Below are 20097 nucleotides of genomic sequence, written 5' to 3'. Positions count from 1 at the left end.
ATGTAGCAAGTATATGTGAGGGCGTGAGGCGTACCTTGGCATGTACTTGAATGAACATGGGATGTATTCTAACATGTATATAAGATGTACCCTAACATGTATTCTCTCTCTCTCTCACACACATATATATGTGTGTGTATGTATGTATGTATGTATGTATGTATGTATGTATGTATGTATGTATGTATGTATGTATGTATGTATGTATGTATGTATGTATGTATGTATGTATGTATGTATGTATGTATGTATGTATGTATGTATGTATGTATGTATGTATGTATGTATGTATGTATGTATGTATGTATGTATGTATGTATGTATGTATGTATGTATGTATGTATGTATGTATGTATGTATGTATGTATGTATGTATGTATGTATGTATGTATGTATGTATGTATGTATGTATGTATGTATGTATGTATGTATGTATGTATGTATGTATGTATGTATGTATGTATGTATGTATGTATGTATGTATGTATGTATGTATGTATGTATGTATGTATGTATGTATGTATGTATGTATGTATGTATGTATGTATGTATGTATGTATGTATGTATGTATGTATGTATGTATGTATGTATGTATGTATGTATGTATGTATGTATGTATGTATGTATGTATGTATGTATGTATGTATGTATGTATGTATGTATGTATGTATGTGTGTGTGTATGTAGCCAAATTTATGTGCCACGTAGCCAAATTTATATGGAGCATATCCTGACATGTAGTTGAATGTATGTGGCTGTAGCCGAATGTACATGGTTTATACTCTCACTTGTAGTTAGATATATGCATGCAGGGGCGGATCTAATCAGATTTTGTGGGTTAACAGGAAACCATTCGGTTTAGAAAAAATGAGAAAAATAGTAAGAACATCGTGTGATTTGTAAAAAAATAGTGAGAATCTACCAAAATGAACCCAGTAATGAAACATATGTCAAGGTCTACATGTCTAGACGTTGGAAAATGTTGTTATGAGTCTTTGATCGAACGTTGTACTCCATACATTGTGGAGCATTTCATCATTTACCATCGTAGAAGAGGGCACCATCTTAGACACCACTACTATGTGTGGGTAATGGAATCCCATACATGTTTATCCGTCACCTACAAGAAGCCCACCACTAAAAGTTCCACAATGACTTTGACCAATTGATGGAAGATATTTTATGCGCTTGGGGCAATGATGCAACTAGTGAGGTACTAACCGAGGCGTGTCAATTCCTAGTTGAAAACTATCTTCAAAATGATGAGAGATACGTATTAACAAATGTAACACTAATTTTATGAAAATGAAAATCGTATTTCTTTTACATTAACTTCTTATAAACAACATTCACTTTCATAATAAATACATGTTACTTTATAATAAAGCTTTGGACCTCTTAAAATAATCATTTAATTAATATGGTTTCTTATATGCAGATTTTTGTGTATTATTTTCAATACATACAAAGGCAAGTGTCCTTATATCAGCCGGTAATAGTTCTACTCTTCAATTGGGCTAAATGGGCGGCAGGTTTAATAGTGTCAGGCAGCTGCCTGACACTCCCCTATTGGCCCAACAAATTTACGATTTTATCCCGATTTAAAATTACGCTTTTGTCATCAGTTCATAAATATGTTCTCGCCCCCGCTGAAAAATAAATTTACGCTTTTGCTCCCAGCTAAATATTTCAATTTGCCCCCGGTTAAAAATTACGATTTTGACTTTATGTTTTTGCCCCCACTTAAAAATAAATCCGCTTTTGCTCCCAGCTAAAAGTTCCAACTTTACCCTCGGTTCAAAATCTCGATTTCGCCCCGTATAAATTTTTACTTTTGTCATTAGTTATTTTTTTCTCAAAGCCTAGTTACGAATTTGCCCTCAACTTAAATTTACATTATGCCCATCGTTTTTTTTTTTCCTGGTGAAGTACAATTTTGCCCCTAGTTTAAAATTACTGTCATCCCGGCAGCTTCCTGGCACTCCCCCATTGGTCCATTTAATTTACGATTTGTCCCTAAAATAAAATTATGATTTCGCCCTCAGTTAAAAATTATGTTTTTCCCATTGTTTTAGTTTTTTTTACCAAAACTATAAAGGTTTTTTGTTTTAATTGGTTTACTCGATTTAATATTTTTTCGTCTCAATGAGCTGCCTAACACTGGCTCATTAGTCCTGAAAAATTATAGTTTTGCCCTTAGCCAAAAATTACGGTCTTATCATCATTTTTGTTTTCTTATTTCCTAACAAAATTATAGTAGGCTTTTTTTAATTAATTGAGAATTACTCGACGGGCGGGGCATCAACTAGTTTAACACATTTCCCATGAAGGGAATAGTTCTATTATTTGATTTCCCAAAAGTGGCGGTAACCAATACAAGCTTTTTTTTAGTTAGCATATAATAGTTAAAAGTACGATTTTACCGTAGTTTAAAATAAAATTTTGGTTTTGCCCCCAGTTTAAAATTACGATTTTGCCCTCAGTTAAAAATTATGATTATGCCCCCGGTTCAAAATAAAATTATGGTTTTGCCCTCAGCTATGGTCCTGCAAAATTACGATTTTATCCCCTGTTTAAAATTACGATTTCGCCCCAGTTCAAAATAAAATTTTGTTTTTGGGCGTAGCTTAAAATTACGATTTTGCCCTTAGTTAAAAATTATGATTTTGCCCCCCGTTCAAAATACAACTATTGTTTTGCCCTCAGTTCAAAATATGATTTTGCCTCCATTTCAAAATTACGGTTTTACCCCAGTTCAAAATTGTAATATTGCCATCGGTTTTTTTGGACAAAACTATGGTAGTGTTTTATTTTACTTGGTTGACTCAGTGTAGTTTTTATTCGTGCCAAACAGCCGCCTAACACTCGCTAATTGGTCCTAACAAATTATTGTTTTGCCCCCAGCTCTAAATTATATGCTTGCCATCATTTTAGTTATTTTCTTGGCAAAACTATAGTAGTGTTTTGGTTTAATTGGTTCACTCGATTAGATCGTGTTATAAGTAGCATGTATAAGTGACCAAAATAAAGACGTACATGTTATTAAACTAAGAAACATTCGGTTTATCGCCCCGCAACGCAGGCGTGCATAACACTAGTTTCTAACAAAAGCATGATGAAAAAATAGAACTCCGTTCGAAAGAAAAGAATAAACAGAATTGAAATGCACATCTATAAGACCATGTGTAGTGGGACATTATGGGGCATTATGGGGGCATTATAATAAAAAAAAACGCCCACTCTTCTATTACATAGGGCATTATGGGGCATTATGGGGGAAAAAAATTTGCTTGGGCATTATAATTATAACGCCATTTTGCACTTGTTGGAGGTATGACTTGAGTTGACCCACCAATGAGAAATCACTTTGTTTTTTTTTTTTTTTTTTTTTTTTTTTTTTTTTTTTTTAAGGATTGAAAGGGGCATTATCCCCACTACACCACTTTATGCTATAATGCCCCATGCTGACTGGGTTGACACGTGTCGGATAATGCCCCATGGTGAGGGCATTATAACAAGTTACCACTACACATGGCTAAGTGTCACTTATCAATGGTGATAGAATGTAACACCCTCAACCCAAAAAATGTATTTGATTGAAAATTAATTAAAAGTATAATTAATAACATAAGTTCTTAGTTATAAATATTTAATTATTATATACAAAAGTTCTTAGTTATAAATATTTAGTTATTATAACTAAAGTTCTTAGTCATAAATATTTAGTTATTAAAACATTATAGAGAAAACTATTACTAAATATTTAGGTGCAGTGTTACACATACATCACCACAATTGAATGATAAATTATTAAATAAAAATATTCCACTACAACAAATAAGTATAAGTGACCTAAGATCGATCAACAAGTCTATTCATAAATCCTCTACCGTCACCATTGACATATTTAAAGATATCTACACATCGACTATTTATTTAAAACAAATGTCATCTACAAGCTGAATATTACAAATAGTTTAAAGATAATATATAGTTTAATATATAGTATATTAAAACAGTTTTTTAATTATCTCTTTAAATTGTTTATTTGTTATTAGTGTGTACATTGGACAACTGTAACACCCTAGGCAAATAATACATTGATCGTAGACATAAGAGATTCTTGTTCGTAAGGAATTCAATGCCTCTTAAATCATCAACGTTTTTGGGTTCAGTTGGTTGTAGAGTACATAAAAAACCTAAAGTTAAAGAGGCGTAATGTTGCATCAATTGCCCTCATGGAAACCTTTAAACTCAAAGATAAAAACTACAGCCGACTTTATTACATTCATTACAAGTTAGTTAATTAGTTTGGGTTAATGTAGTTCTTTTACTAACCACAAGAAGTATATTTGATGGTAAACATATTTATGAGAGTTGTTGAAGAAGATGAAGATTTGGTAGGATTAAATTAATATCAAAATGCCCTCCAGACTTGATGTGACTCAACTTAGTATTCAATAAAAAATTGTTACTTTATGAAATTAAGATTACGATACGACAAAGAGTGTCACATCAAAAGAAAAATAAATCGTTTCAACAAAGGGTCACGTGATTGATCTTGCCCAACCAACACCAGGTATTCATAGATCGGCTCTTCACATTCTCAAGTGACCTGTTTTCTAATCAAAACAAAACCCTCATGTTTTCATATGTGCATTGTAAAATTGGAGTTTAGCAATATAACATGTATTTAGTTACTTAATAAAGTACCTCTCTTTGGCATATTAGCACTACATGTTTATCTCCACCTAAGTAGTATGGGTTCAAGTACCACAAAGCGAACAAAGCGAACAAAGCGAACAAAGTGAATTATATGTGAATCCGTCTCTAAGAATCCTTTAGAATTTGGGGGCCTAGCTGAGTAGAAAAAGTGGACCCTCAAGCAATTGTCTCCCTTCGCCAATTTGCTACCTCTTTAATTTTCAAACTTTCATCCTTTTATGTTTTTTCAATTGGTTTAATTTTCAAACATTATTGGGTTTAGTTGAGTTAAATGATAATTGAGTTTAGATGTTTATAGAGGCCTAAACTAAATAGGATAAGTTAGTATGTTTAAAAACATATTGGTTTCTAACGGTTAAACTCAATTATACGTTTTGCTAAAAAATATGACATATAAAAAATAAAAATAAAAGAGTTAATTTTCGTTTTGCTCCTTGTGGTTTGGTCATTTTAACGGTTTTGCTCCAATAGTTTAAAAATAGTCATTTTCCTCCCTGATCTTCCGAGTTTGTCGCCAGTTTACTCCCGGCACTATCTCAGTTAAAACGTTCAATTAAAAGTAGGGGTATTTCAGTAGTTTTCTCCCTGGCTCTAACTCAATTAAAACGTTTACTTAAAAGTCGCGGTAGTCGTGGTCGACAGGTGGTAGTTACAGACTTACAGGTAGGGCTGTAAACGAACCGAACGAACACGAACAAGGCCATGTTTGTGTTCGTTCGTTAAGGAAATTAACATGTTCGCGAACACATACCGAACATAATTTTATGTTCGTGTTCGTTCGTTAAGAAAATTCAGTTGTTCACGAACAGTTCGTGAACACTGGTCTCGAACACAAACGAACGCAAGCGAACACAAACGGACGCAAGCAAATAAAAAAGAATGCAAACGAACAATTAAATTGAAAATAAAAAAATAAAAATACTGTTATCCTTAAACATTGGATATAAGTAGTTAAATACAACCATCAAATGATAAATCAAAACACAAGAAGTCTAATACACCACCAAACGATTAATCAACTTTAACTAACTTAGACATAATTATCCCCAAAAATGCCTTATCATGTCCAAATTTTAGCTAACTTAGAAAAAATAGGGTTTCAAGTTTTCAATATGTTTAGATAAAAGGTTTATTTTTTATTATTTTTTAATATAATTAAACGAACACAGACGAACGTAACCGAACATATTACCGAACGTTCACGAACGCATTCGAACGAACGCGACCTATGTTCGTGTTCGTTCGCTAAGCTAACCGAACGAATTTTTTTGTTCGTGTTCGTTCGTTAAGCTAATCGAACGAACATAAACGAACTTCCCGCCGAACGGTTCACGAACTGTTCGCTGAACGTTCGGTTCGTTTACAGCCCTAGTTGCAGGTGATGGTGGATAGTTGTGGATGGTGGTGGCCGGTAGAAAGAGTGGTTGGAAAGATGGAGGATCAGAAAAGAATTACTTATATACATGTAATAAACAAGTTATATGTTTATTTAGGTGAAAATACTTAAATGCTCTTGCTTTTATCTATAAAATTACCAAAATACCCTTCTAGTTAATGGATTTTTTGGATGAGGCGGGAAGCAAAATGACGATAAGTTAGAAAAATCGAGGAGGAAAATGGCTAATTTTAAACTATTGGAGCAAAACCATTTAAATAACCAAATCACATGAAGCAAAATGGAAGTTAACTCAAAATATGGGCCCAAAGTTGTTGTCCACCATACCCTTCTTATAGCCGGACCTGATAAGAGAACGCGGGGCGGTCACGTTATACTTTCGTATAACGCGTGATGGCCAGATTGTTCCCACCGCCGCCATATAATTAACGCGTGATGGCATTTTCTAAAGTATAACGCGTGGAAAAATTAACGCCGTGATGGTTTGGTTTTGTGAGTGGAATTGTTGGTTGGGGGGAAATTGTTGGGTGTGGTGATGAGTGATGACCACCCCCACTAAAAAAGGTTGTGAGTAATGGAAAAATGATCGATGACATGGTGGAACTTGATTGGTGCTTGTGAATGATAAATTCTATCACTAGTGAACCACCCCCTCCTCTTAGAGCATTCACATTCTATCCATCAAATCTTGAGAGATGGGTTTTTAAATTATAAAAAGTGGTTTAAGTGGTTGTGAGTGGAGGAGAGAGAAAATGTTACTGTTCATCTGTATATTTGGGGGGACACTGTTCACCCTGTATAATTTTTTAATATATTTTGAAAGTGGTTGTGCAGTGGCGGAACTAGACCTTCAACTCAGGGGTATCCCAAAATTTTTTAGGGGTGTCCTCGTACTTGTTCAGGGGTGCCCTGTGTATACAAATCGGATTTTTTTTTTTTTTTTACACTACTGGTAAAAACTTGAGCCGTAGCCCGGGCTACGCCCGTTTACACTACAGGTCCGCCCCTGGTTGTGAGTAGAAGAGAGAGAAAATGTAATATATATTGAAAAGAAGAGAGAAAAAGTATTTGTTTTTAGTGGAAATATATTGATATAGGAGTTGTTTTTTAGTGGAATGTATGTATATTTTTAGTGGATTGGATGTGAATGCTCTTATAGGAGTAGATTTTAGGGTAGGTGTGTGTCACTATTCAAAAGAAAAAAAAAACTTAATTAATTAACTCCATAACACATAAAGCATTGTCCTTAAATATATTACTAAAAGATCACAAAATTGAAAATTCTAATGGTGATTTCGTTTAAATTGATTGATTTGAAACATCCTGCTTTATTCATAGCCATGAATCATTTATGACTGGACTCATTGTATATTTAATAAAAAAAACATTTGCTACGTTAAGTATTTCCAAATTTAAACCATTCATTCATATTTTTTAGAAATAACAATTCTAGTCTAATTACGATAATTTGTAGAATCAATTTAAATACAACGATGCCTACTAAGGCTATGGGGTATGGGGTTTGGGTTGGGGCGTGGGTTTCAAGCCGGGCGTGGGGTGAGGGTGATATGCTTACTGGCTGGCTCCTATTCGCTGACCCCGCCATGTCATAGCGGGCCATTTTGACCATTTGAAAGTTTGAATTTTAAATTCAAACCGTTTGGCTACCCCAAACCGCCACCCGGGTCTGCTATAAATAACCCCCAACCCCACCGGCTACCCCATCCCAAACCCGTCGCTATCCACCGGCTGCCCCACTTCCAAACCATCGCTATCCACCGGCTACCCCACTTCCAAACCCGTCACTATCCACCGCTATCCACGCAGCCCGAAGAAGATGGCATCTTAAACCCATGAGAAAGAATTGGCTCTCGTTACAAGCGTCGTTGACGCTGTGAAGGCTCGTCAACCCGGCCAAACACGATATTGGCCGGAAGCATTCGCAACCTACAAACATAACGTCTGTCACGACCGCCACAACCTCAACGCGTGCCAACATAAATGGCGCGAGCTACGGCCCAAACTCGATCGTTTCAAGGCTTACTACGAAACCGTTCTGAGTGGCGATTTAAGCCACGAGGATCGGGTGGCGGTGGCGAATATTGAATTTCTAGGCAAGGAGCGAAAGGCGTTCGACAAGATCGCCCTTTTTGAAATTTATCTAACGCTCTAGGTTTGTTATTTTGTAATTTTTAGGTATTATGTAATTTTTAGGATTATGTAATTTTTAAAATTTTAATGAAATTGTAGGGTTTTTTTTATAAATGTTGTGTGAATTTTATAAATTTTTTGTAATTTTTTTTTAATAATCTGCCACGCGGTGCACCCAACCCACGCCCCGCCATACCCCGCGGACACATCACTAGACGGTGGGGGGCTCCCATTACACGTGTCAACTCATGCCCCAACCCAAGTCCCACCATACCTCAGAGTCTAAAATGTGAGTGGAAAGAGAAGGTAGAACATGGTTTGGCTAATGTAAAAAGAGAAACTTTCTTGTAGTATTAGAAAACAATGAAACTTGACTATTCTTATGAGGAAGTAGTCAAGTTTCATGATAATTAACCAGATAGAGGTAAACCGGCCTTTAAACGCATCCAATTCCTCTATAACCTACTTTCTTTGTTACAAACAGTGTTCTCATAGCTTGATAGTTTGCCGAACCGGCTTTCTTACCAGTTCACTAGTTGGACCTGTAGATTCGGTTTCGAAATTAAAATCACGTAGTTATTAATTAAAATACGAAAAGTATAAATATATAATAAATTTTAAACAAAATATGAAAGTGTTTTATCTTTTTCTATGAGCCTACAATATTAATAAATTATTAAAGTGAAATAAATAAATAAATAAATAAGTTATAGAATATGAAATAATAAATAAGATTTAAAATAACTCAAATATTTGCCAATTTTTAATCTGGCCATATTGTGCACAAGGTGCCGAGCATTCTTCAGTTTTGTTTTTGTCGGTCGGTGCAATGTTTCTTTTTCTTTTGGCATAGCGTTATAGACATATGATCTCATGTAATCAATAAATAAATAATGTAATAAGCCATATCATAACAAAATATTAAGTAAAAGACTGTTACAGGCGGCTGACATCCTTCATTTAATTATTTGTGTAATTGAAAATAAACAATACACGTAATCTGTCCTTAAGTTAATAAAGCTTTCCTAATGGCATTTAATTATTTATGTAACATGAAAACTTTACATTAAATATGATGAAAATCCAGCTTAGAGCCTTAGACACGCTGGCCACGACAAGTGACCATACAAATTTCGGTGATATTACTTCAATTTGCATTCAATATATAAATAAACAGAATTTGATTTCTCATTCTTTTCCTCTTTACATTCATCTCATATACATATTATAATACCATACTTTATAATATAACTATAACATAATATTATGGGGTAAGATCAAATAAAAAGTTTATTTTGCCTAAGTAGGATGAGAAGAAATCTTAACCATTCATTTTTCAAATCAATGGTTAAGATGAAAGTGTAGGAGAAACAAAAATTGCAAGGGTATCTTGGGAAAATACTATTTATTGACTTTCTCTCTCCACATGCATATTCTACCCCCGTTTTTTAAACGTTCATAACTTTTTTATACGACATTATTTTTTTATAAAAATTTCACCGTAAAATTGAGCGTCTTTTTATCTTTAATTTGAGTACCATATTGCTATATAAAATATGAAGACTAAAAAAACTACTAAAATGTGTTGTATTTCTATGTTGTATAACATTTTTTTGTGCTAGATTTTTGTGCTAAATTTTTTGTGCTTAATTTTTTTTTGTCTTAAATTTTTTTTCTCAATTTTTGTGCTGGATTTTTTTGTACAACATTTTTTGTTGAATTTTTTTTTGTACTAGATTTTTTTGTGCTAGATTTTTTTGTGCTATATTTTTTTGTACTATATTTTTTGTGCTATATTTTTTTGTACTATATTTTTGTACTAAATTTTTTTGTACTAGATTTTTTTGTTGTATTTTTAAAAATCAAAAGGGGTGACACATGTCATTTTTACCCCTATTTACAAGGACCAAAATGCTCTTCATTCCTACTTATTAGGAGTGCCACGTGTCATCATCACAATCATTCTTAGACTACTTACGCAAAATCCATTTTTTTAGTGGATCCTTCCCCTAATATTATAGTACCATACTTTTTAATATAACTATAACATAATAAATATGATATAATATAACATAAAATAACATAACATAACATAGTATAATATAATGACAAAAGATCAAATACAAATAATTTTAACGTACGAACTGAAAGCTTTGCTAAAAAAAAACGCAGTAACATTTTCGTAATTATTAAAAGTTATCAAAATTACTCTACAAATGATCCTGTAGAGTAATGTTGATCTTTGTAGAGTAATTTGTAAAATGTTCTGTAGAATAATTTTGATCTTGTAAGGCAATTATAAAAATTACTATACAAGTGTATCAAAATTACTTTGCAAGTGTATCAAATAACATACAATTCAAAATTACTCTACAAATCATCCTGTAGAGTAATTTTAATCTTTTAGAGTAATTTTGTAAAAATATCATGTAGAGTAATTTTGATCTTGTAGAGTAATTTCGTAAAATTATCTTGTAGAGTAATTTTGTAAAATTTTGTTAGCATCTAGTTACAGGTTTAGCTTTCTGGTTTAGTTTTTAGCATTTAGTTTGGGTGGGGGGGGGTATGTTTTTTTAGTGTTTTTTTAGGAGGGGGGGGGAGTTAGTTTTTTTGGTGAGCTATAGTTTTTTGATCAAAATACTCTACAAAAACATTTTACAAAATTACTCTACAAAATCAAAATTACTTTAGAAGAACATTTTACAAAATTACTCTACAAGATCAAAATTACTCTATATGATCATTTGTAGAGTAATTTTGATAATTATCCTACTAACAAATAATTATGAAAAAGCCACCACGTTTTTTTGTCTTTTTCATGCTATTCGTACGTTTAGTATGTTAAAGTATTTTGTACGAAAACTTTACTCATAATATAATTTAGAGTAAATTGCCATTTTAGTCCCTGAGTTTTGTCCAAATTTGCCATTTTAGTCCAAATAGTTTTTTTGCCTCTGGGTCCCTAACTTTTCCCTTTTTTTGCCATTTTGATCACATACACTAACTCCATCCAAAAACTCCATCTTTAACCAGGGGTATTTTGAGGATTTTCATTTTAAATGTTTTCAATTGCCATTTTGATCCAATTCCTAAAAATCAAAAAAATTCTAAAAAATAAAAAAAATCAAAAAAATTCCAAAAAATTATAAAAGATCATAAAAATTCTAAAAAATTCTAAAAAAATACAAAAAATCCGTTTCGGCGCGAACCGTTTCGAACCCGAACCGTTTCGAGCTGAACCATTTCGACGCGAACCGTTTCGACCCGTACCGTTTCGACCCGAACCGTTTCGAGCTGAGCCGTTTCGACGCGAACCGTTTCGACCCGTACCGTTTCGACCCGAACCGTTTCGAGCTGAACCGTTTCGACGCGAACCGTTTCAACCCGTACCGTTTCGAGCTGAACCGTTTCGACGCGAACCGTTTCGACCCGTACCGTTTCGAGCTGAACCGTTTCGACGCGAACCGTTTCGACCCGTACCGTTTCGAGCTGAACCGTTTCGACCAGTACCGTTTCGACGCGAACCGTTTCGAGCTGAACCATTTCGAGCTGAACCGTTTCGACCCGTACCGTTTCGACCCGTACCGTTTCGAGGCACGGTTCGCGTCGAAACGATTCAGCTCGAAACGGTTCAGCTCGAAACGATTCAGCTCGAAACGGTTCGGGTCGAAACGGTACGGGTCGAAACGGTTCGCGTCGAAACGGTTCAGCTCGAAACGGTTCGCCCCGAAACGGATTTTTTGTATTTTTTTAGAATTTTTAAGAATTATTATGATTTTTTAGAATTTTTTAGAATTTTTTGGATTTTTTTTTTATTTTTTATTTATTTTTAGGAATTGGATCAAAATGGCAATTGAAAACATTTAAAATGAAAATCCCCAAAATACCCCTGGTTAAAGATGGAGTTTTTGGATGGAGTTAGTGTATGTGATCAAAATGGCAACAAAAGGGAAAAGTCAGGGACCCAGAGGCAAAAAAAACTATTTAGACTAAAATGACAAATTTGGACAAAACTCAGGGACTAAAATAGCAATTTACTCTATAATTTAATATAGTATTATGTAATTTATACTGTATAATATAGTTTTATATAATATAATTTTACAATGTATGCTGAAACGATAAAACTATTAATACATGTCTTGCAAATAACCGAACCATTTCTTATATTTAAACGGTAACTAACTAATTAGTAAGAAAGTTTCAATAACTAAAACTCTCGATTGTGATTCAGTTTTAACAAACCGTACACAACCTCTTATTTTAATCTCTTTTTTAAAATCACGTCTTTTTCTCTAAAAAAGATGTAAATGAATTGTTTGAATATGATAGAATCAAACAATATATGAAACTCTGAAAGCGATCTTGTACCAACCGGACACATGATTTTATTCTCTTACAAAACTAGACGTTACATATTGCTTTATCATGATAATTGCATATTTTTATTCTATAATAATTTTATTTTCTATGTGTATACACCATATACTCTTACAAAACTAGACGTAGACATGAGATCTTTAGTTGCACCATATACTTTTCTTATCTCTTACGTCTATGTTCAAATAATAATAACACTGATAAAAAGACAATGAGGGAATGTGATTTTATTTTTTCACACCTTAAACGAAAGTGTTATGTACCATGATTTTTCTTCAACAATTTACATTATTGATTTTATAGTAAGGGTGTACTGAATCTAAACGACAAAGCCGTTAGGGAAAACAACCACCTTAGGAAGGGAAAAGCTAGTAGAAACCCACGGGAACACACCTCACCCCAAAGCTCAATGACTCGCAACAAAAAGAAGCCGATGGTAGCTTCTGCTACCACTTCGTTCACTCTAAAGATTTCAAGTTGGAATGTAGTTTTCACTGGTTTTCTACCTTTAACCCTCCTTGATGGCTATATGCCTAGCGAAAACTATGTTTTACCTGATTTCATTGGTTAGCAAGATATTAGTAGGGCCCCATGAGTTTTATTACGGTAAAAAATGATTAATCTCCAAAGTATAAGTAAATAGATTCTTTTACATAAATTGGACAAGCTTTGCCTTTTTTCAAAAACAACCTATGTATCATGTAGGGGTGTTCAGAATTCGTTTCGAATTTGAAAAATTCAAAATTCGTTTAAATTCGATTCGATTATCAAGAATTCGTTTCGATTAAAATAATTCGAATTCGATTAAATTCGAGTCAAGTAAATCGAATACGGATTTATAATTTCAAACTTGATTCCATTCGAAATTCGAATAAAAATTATACATTTTTATTTATTATTTTTATATATAATGCTTATACAACTTTTATTAAGCTATACTATAAATTATTTTCAATTTTTTTTCCAAGTATTAAAATTACCCATTACCAAACCCACTACATTGCCCATAACAAAAACCTAAGTAACAAATCTATCAATAGATTTATAACCCTAAAAATATTAACTTGTAATGTGGAGTGGTTATTCCCGACTTCTCGTTTTGAATTTTAGACTTATCGTACTTTATTTGGAACTTTTTAATGGAGCAAACTTCTGTTTTGCTCCCTGTGGTTTGGTCATTTTAATGGTTTTGCCCCAATCCTTTAAAAATAGCCATTTTACTCCCTGATGTTTCGATCTTATCGCCAGTTTGCTCCATGCCTTAACTCCATCCATACTGTAATGTGAAGTGGTTATTCCCGACTTCTTGTTTTGAATTTTAGACTTATGGTACTTTATTTGGAACTTTTTAATGTGATATCGTGCTTTATGGCTGCTTTTAAATTTATGTTTCATTTTGATAGTTTTTTACATGTTTTTGAAAAATCTGAATTAAATCGAATTTATTCGAATTCGAATTTTTAATCGAATACGAATTGGGTTCTTTATTCGAATACGAATTCGAATCGAATTTGGTAAGTTTTAATCGAATTCGAATCGCATACGAATTCAAGAGAAAATAAAAACTATTCAAATAATTCGTTTCGAATAATTCAAAAATTCGATATTCGATTCGATGAACCCCTAGTATCATGTTCCAAATATTAGATAATATCATATTTTCTTAATTAAAGATTATATCATTACAATATTTATTCAAAACACCTTGAATATCATATTTACTAATTTTTATTTAATATATTTATTTAGGTATGATTAATAATGTACTCACTATGCTCTTCTTGTCTCTCCACAATGAACACAAACATAGTTCAAAATGAGAATAGTTTAAATTTAAAACCCTAAACCAGTTTTGTTTAATTCATCTTTGGTGAATCTAGGATTTTTGTCAACTATCCTGGTCTTTGTTAGACCCCCCGTAACGGGGCGTTTTTTTTAAAAAAATTTGAAAAAAAACGCTGCATAACGCCGGATTCGCCATTACACGGGGCGTTTTCCGGCGTTTTTTTTGAAAAAAATTTGTTTTGGCGTGATTTTTAAAACGCTCGAGAATGTGGAACGGACGAATCAAACGGCTAGTTGCTAACGGCTAGTTTTTATTTATTTTTTTTTTATTTCCCCCTATATATATATATATATACCCTCAAACATTTTCAACTCAAATAATCACAAAAACTCTCTAAAAAATACAAGAATTTTATAAAAACTTGATGGATTCTCCTAGTTCTTCCTCCATGCTAAACTATTGCTATCACGAGTTTTTTGCGGATGGCGATGGTTCAACCGATGAGGAGGTTGAGCAAGAGGCGGTTACGGGTGCTTGTAAACTAGCGATGAGATATGCCGAGCATTGTCGTCGCCCACAAGCCAAAAAAGGTAAAAGAGGTTATATTGAACGAGACCGACGCGGGGCACACGATCGTTTGATGAAGGATTATTTTGACGAGGAGCCGACATATTCGAACGAAATGTTTAGACGTCGTTTCCGAATGAGTAAGCGGTTATTTCTACGTATAGTCCACGACTTGGAAGCCAACTACGATTTTTTTAAACAAAAAGCGGATGCGAGAGGGGAACTTGGATTTACCGGTATCCAAAAGTGTACCTCGGCGTTACGAATCCTTGCTTATGGAAACACTACCGACATCAATGACGAGTATCTAAAAATGGGGGAGAAAACAACGAGAGATAGCTTGGAGCATTTTTGTCGCGGTAAAATTCCTATACTTTACACTTTTATTTTTTTTGTCTATGTTTACAATTTCTTTAATTTTTTTTGTGACTATTTTTTTTTTATAAAGGTATAATTGATGTGTACGGTGCGCGTTATCTTAGAACGCCTACATGGGAGGACCTTCAAAAGATCTACGAGGTACATAATGCCGAGCATGGTTTGCCTGGTATGATCGGGAGCATAGATTGCATGCATTGGCGTTGGGATAACTGCCCGACTGCATGGCGAGGCCAACACACACGTGGTGACCAAAAAGGACCCACTATTATTCTTCAGGCGGTTGCTTCACAGGACCTTTGGGTTTGGTCTGCTTACTTTGGCGTGGTCGGGTCATGCAATGATATCAACGTTTTTGAACAATCTCCGCTGTTAGAGGAGTGGATTTCTGGCAAAGCTCCTAAAGCGTCGTTTTACGCAAATGGAAACTATTACCCTCATGGATATTACTTGAGCGACGGAATATATCCTAGGTATTCGATTTTCGTGAAAACGTATAGTGATCCTTTTGATGAAAAAAGAGCATATTTTAAAAAGGTTCAAGAGTCTTCACGAAAAGACATTGAGAGATGCTTTGGGGTTCTTAAACAACGCTGGCATTATTTGAGAAATCCTTGTCGTGCATGGAGCAAGCAAAAAATGAGAGATGCTATGTACGCGTGTATAATCATGCACAACATGATTTTGGAAGACGAAGGAAAGGCAATATGCCAGAATTATGTGCCAGAAGCCGTTCAAGAAGAGCATCCGCAGGCGTCAATGGAAGAAAGAGTGAATAACGCGCGAGAGTTGCGTTACGAACCGTACCATTCCCAGTTAATGGTTGATTTACTACACCACGCATGGTCGGTTCGGTATGTTCCACCGGAGGGAGAGGAAGAAACGGAGGACGAGGGTGAAGAAAGCGAAGATGAAAACTAGTCTTTTTTTTTATATTCGGATTTTAATTTTTTTATTTGTAGTATTTTTTTATTTAATCGGATTTTATGTTTTTTATTTCTAGTATTGTATTTTTTTTATTTAATAAAGTATTTAAAGTTTAAAAAAAATAATTGGGAAATGATTGCATGGGCATTATCTGAATAATGCCCCACTACACCATTTTATGGTATAATGCCCCTTACTGACTGGGCTGCCACATGGCGCAAAACGCCCCATGGTGGGGGCATTATAATGTTACACCATTACGCATGGTCTTAGTTATACCAACCATTGGCTAAAATGGGCGGCCGATACTTACCTATTGAACCAACCAATTTATTATTTTATACACGTTTTAAAATTACGTTTTTGCCCCGGAATAGTGTTTCTCTGCCATTGGTTCAAATGGGCGGCGAGCAATACCCATTAGACCAACCAATTTATTATTTTATACCAACTTTAAAATTACGGGTTTGCCCTCGTTAAAACATACGGTTTTGCCCTAGCTTCAAAATACATTTACCCTTTTGCTCCGAGCTAAAAAATACGATTTCGCCCTCGGTAAAAAGATTATGCTTTTACCCTCAGCCAAAATTACGTTTTCGCCCCAGTTCAAAATAAAATTTTGTTTTTCCCCTCGGCTCAAAATTACGATTTTACACCAGTTTATTATTTTATACCCACTTTAAAATTACGGTTTTGCCCACAGTTTAAAATTACGTCTTTGCCCCCAGTTCAAAATATAATTATGCTTTTGCCCTCAGCTAAAAATTTACGATTCCCCTCGGTTCAAAATTACGATATCACCCTCAATTCAAAAAAATGTTTTTCCCCCAGTGCAAAATAAAAATATGGTTTTCCCCTAGCTAAAAATTACGAGTTTACTAAAAAAAATATGACTTTGCCCCCAGCTAAAAATCGTGTCAAGGAGCTGCCTAACACTCGCTCATTAGTCCTTGCAAATTACTGTTTTGCCCTAAGCTCAAAATTGCGATCTTGTCATCGTTTTACTTTTTCTTTCTAACAAAAGTATAGTACTGTTTTTTTTATTGGTTGAGAATTATTCGGCCATCGCCCCGCAACGCGGGCCGAACATCACCTAGTTAGCGACAAATAACTAGTGGCTATTCTTTCTTCACAATTTGCAACCTTATATAATTATGAATTCTTTGATATATTCTCATAAAAGGCGAATAATTCAAAATGGTCATTTTCTATCAAAAAATACAAGCAAATGCGTACGATTAATAACTAAATAATGCACGGATACACACATAGACAACATGTATTAGACTAACTCCAACGCGTTTGAAATCACCGTGTCCGAGCCACGTTGGAGTCGTCTGAAACTAAAGGCAGCGTTGAAAGGCCACCGTCTATTGATGTTTGTTGTCAGCCGCCCAAACTTAAGGACCTAGTTTTTCTAGGTTATTGTGCATTTTCATTTCCTTTCTTTTTTTTTTCTTGAGCGGTGGCTATTAATTAATCATTTAATTGTATACCAACTTTGTTAATTACACAAATTTATGTAATGCTCATTATTAAACTGGAGTATTAAATTGTGTTATTTCTATATGCATTCCTTTTATTTTATTTTCTTTTTCAACGGTGCCTTGTTTTTTATGTAATGCAAAACTACAAGTTTTGTCCTTTATGTTTATACCAAATTGCAGGCGCTGTCATTTGCCTTTAAAATTGATGAGTTTTGTCCTTAACGTTGTAAAATCCTGCACGTTTTGTCCTTTAGGCCAAATCCAGTTAGATTTTTTGGTTAACTATGGTCATGTGCCTTGCACATGAGGGACATTCTTGTCATTTCATTTTTTAGGGGTTATTATGTAAATAAATTATATTCAGGGTCTATTTTATAAAAGTAAAAAAGATAAATAATTAAAAGGGTAAATAAAAGAACTATCCTCTCTCTCTATCCCTCTCACAAGATCTGAACTCACTCCCTCTCTCTCTAAAATCATCCTCTCCATCTCTGTTCTTTCTTTATATCACACGATCTCTAAGGGAGGATGTGACGGGTTGTGGTTGTGGGTTTGGTTGCAGGTGGGTGGGTATTATGGGCGGCGGTGGCTGGTGGGTGTTAGGGGCGGTGGTGGCGGGTGGGTGTTAGGGGCGGCGGTGGCGGGTGGGTGTTAGGGGCGGCGGTGGCGGGTGGGTGTTTGCAACCATGTATGATTCCAGTAATGTAGTAAAGATACCAAACACAAATACTGAGATCGAAGACGCCGGCATTTCAATTGCCACCGGAGACGCCGGTATTTCAATCGCCACCGGAGACGGCGGAGCTCTGTTTTTTGAGATATTTTACTTTTTAGGTCAGTGATTATTTAATTGTTTAGGTTATTTCACAATTTATTGAAACTGAAGATTCATATTTGAATAACAATAGTTACTGATATTTTACTCTGTTTTTGAGATATTTTCCTAGTTAAACCGGAAGGTTTCAGGTGCGATTGCCGCTTGGTTATTGTTTAATTTGTTGCAATTCTATAGCAATTGAAGACCGATACGTAAATAAGAACAGTTACTGATAATATATATACCCTGTTTCTGAGATTTGTGTTGTCTGATTAGTGATTAAATTTTCCGGTGGAGCTTCAGGAATTTATCTGCATATGGAGTTGCAGGGTTTTTAGAGAGAGAGAGAGATTGGAGAGGCATAGAGAGAGTGAATTTTTATTATTAGGTTTTTTTATTTATATCTTATTTTTTAATCTTTTTACACTTTTAGTCCCTTGATATAAGGTATTTACTCAATAGTATTGGATAGGTAAAATGACAAGAATACCCTCATGTGCAAGGCACATGACCATAGTTAACCAAAAAATCTAACTGGATTTGGCCTAAAGGACAAAACGTGCAGGATTTTACAACGTTAAGGACAAAACTCATCAATTTTAAAGGCAAAGGACACCGCCTGCAATTTGGTACAAACATAAAGGACAAAACTTGTAATTTACTCTTTAGATATTATTATTTGATATTATTTATTTACTTAAATTAATTATTTGACCATTTAATATTTAAATACATTTTAATAACTTACGTAATTAAGTTTAAAGAAAAAAATGGATGATGAGATGGAAAATGTAAGGATATGTGAGGATGTTTGTATGGTCGGAGGTGAAATTGATAGGTTTTAAGGATTTGTAAGGATTTTTATGGATTTGTAAGGATATGATGTGGCGGCTGACTGGACGGGTAAGGATGCCTAAGGGCTCTCCTAGCATTGGAGATAGTCTTATAATGTCATGTATTATAATACGTGACATTATTGCCATGTAAGTTAATTATTTAAAGTACTGTACTATGTGTCATGGTTAGAATAATAAATATAAACAAATAAATAAACAGTTCTTTCAGTGATCAACTTTGTTTTTTTAATCTTCTGTTTTCTATTACGTGAAATTGCTTACATTAATCATCAATTTTATTACTTTGGTTCTATGTGAAGGCATATATATTATCACTAATATGTATAAAAGGAAATAGTGTTAAACAATATAAAATCAATAATCAATATGAAACAAATAAAAAATACAGTATGTGTGTTAAGACTGAGAGTATTGGGTGTATTAAGAGAATAAGAGGCAGAGGTATCCATCGTGTCAAGTTTAGGGTTGAATTACGAAACCCCAATATGACCCATATTTTCATGGGGACGGCACCAGCCCGTTGAGGCCCGTCCCAAATCGTCAACACCGCCCCTTGGGGCCCATCCAGTCGCAAACGTCACCCAACCCACGAGAGTGACGAGCCAATTTTGAAAGAATAATGCGA

At 34.2% G+C, this 20097-nt stretch overlaps 1 protein-coding gene, 1 long non-coding RNA gene and 1 pseudogene across 2 annotated transcripts; all 3 read left to right on the top strand.

The window, feature by feature from the left end:
- Positions 1 to 1179: 1179 nt before the first annotated feature.
- Positions 1180 to 1323, top strand: LOC118482484 (annotated as a pseudogene).
- A 13423-nt stretch (positions 1324 to 14746) lies between these two features.
- On the top strand, positions 14747 to 16433 carry LOC110880081 (protein ALP1-like). Its single transcript, XM_022128643.2, has 2 exons — positions 14747 to 15365; positions 15455 to 16433. Exons 1-2 carry the CDS (start codon positions 14864 to 14866, stop codon positions 16303 to 16305), a joined length of 1353 nt encoding a protein of 450 aa, XP_021984335.1. The 5' UTR covers positions 14747 to 14863; the 3' UTR covers positions 16306 to 16433.
- Positions 16434 to 18040: 1607 nt separating this feature from the next.
- On the top strand, positions 18041 to 18855 carry LOC118482284. The gene is made up of 2 exons (XR_004868196.1): positions 18041 to 18632; positions 18746 to 18855. It is a non-coding gene; the product is annotated as an uncharacterized LOC118482284 (long non-coding RNA).
- The last annotated feature ends 1242 nt before the right edge of the window (positions 18856 to 20097 follow it).

Source organism: Helianthus annuus, chromosome 9 (assembly GCF_002127325.2).
Source record: "Helianthus annuus cultivar XRQ/B chromosome 9, HanXRQr2.0-SUNRISE, whole genome shotgun sequence".
NCBI classification, from domain to species: domain Eukaryota; kingdom Viridiplantae; phylum Streptophyta; class Magnoliopsida; order Asterales; family Asteraceae; genus Helianthus; species Helianthus annuus.
The sequence above is the reverse complement of the archived record's forward strand: the minus strand, read 5'-3'. Positions and strand labels throughout refer to the sequence as shown.

Excerpts from the sequence above, each read along its gene's own strand:
- LOC110880081 (XM_022128643.2), top strand. The coding sequence starts at position 14,864 with ATGGATTCTCCTAGTTCTTCCTCCATGCTAAACTATTGCTATCACGAG. Across the intron at positions 15,366-15,454 it reads CTTGGAGCATTTTTGTCGCG|GTATAATTGATGTGTACGGT; the intron begins GTAAAATTCCTA and ends TTTTTTATAAAG.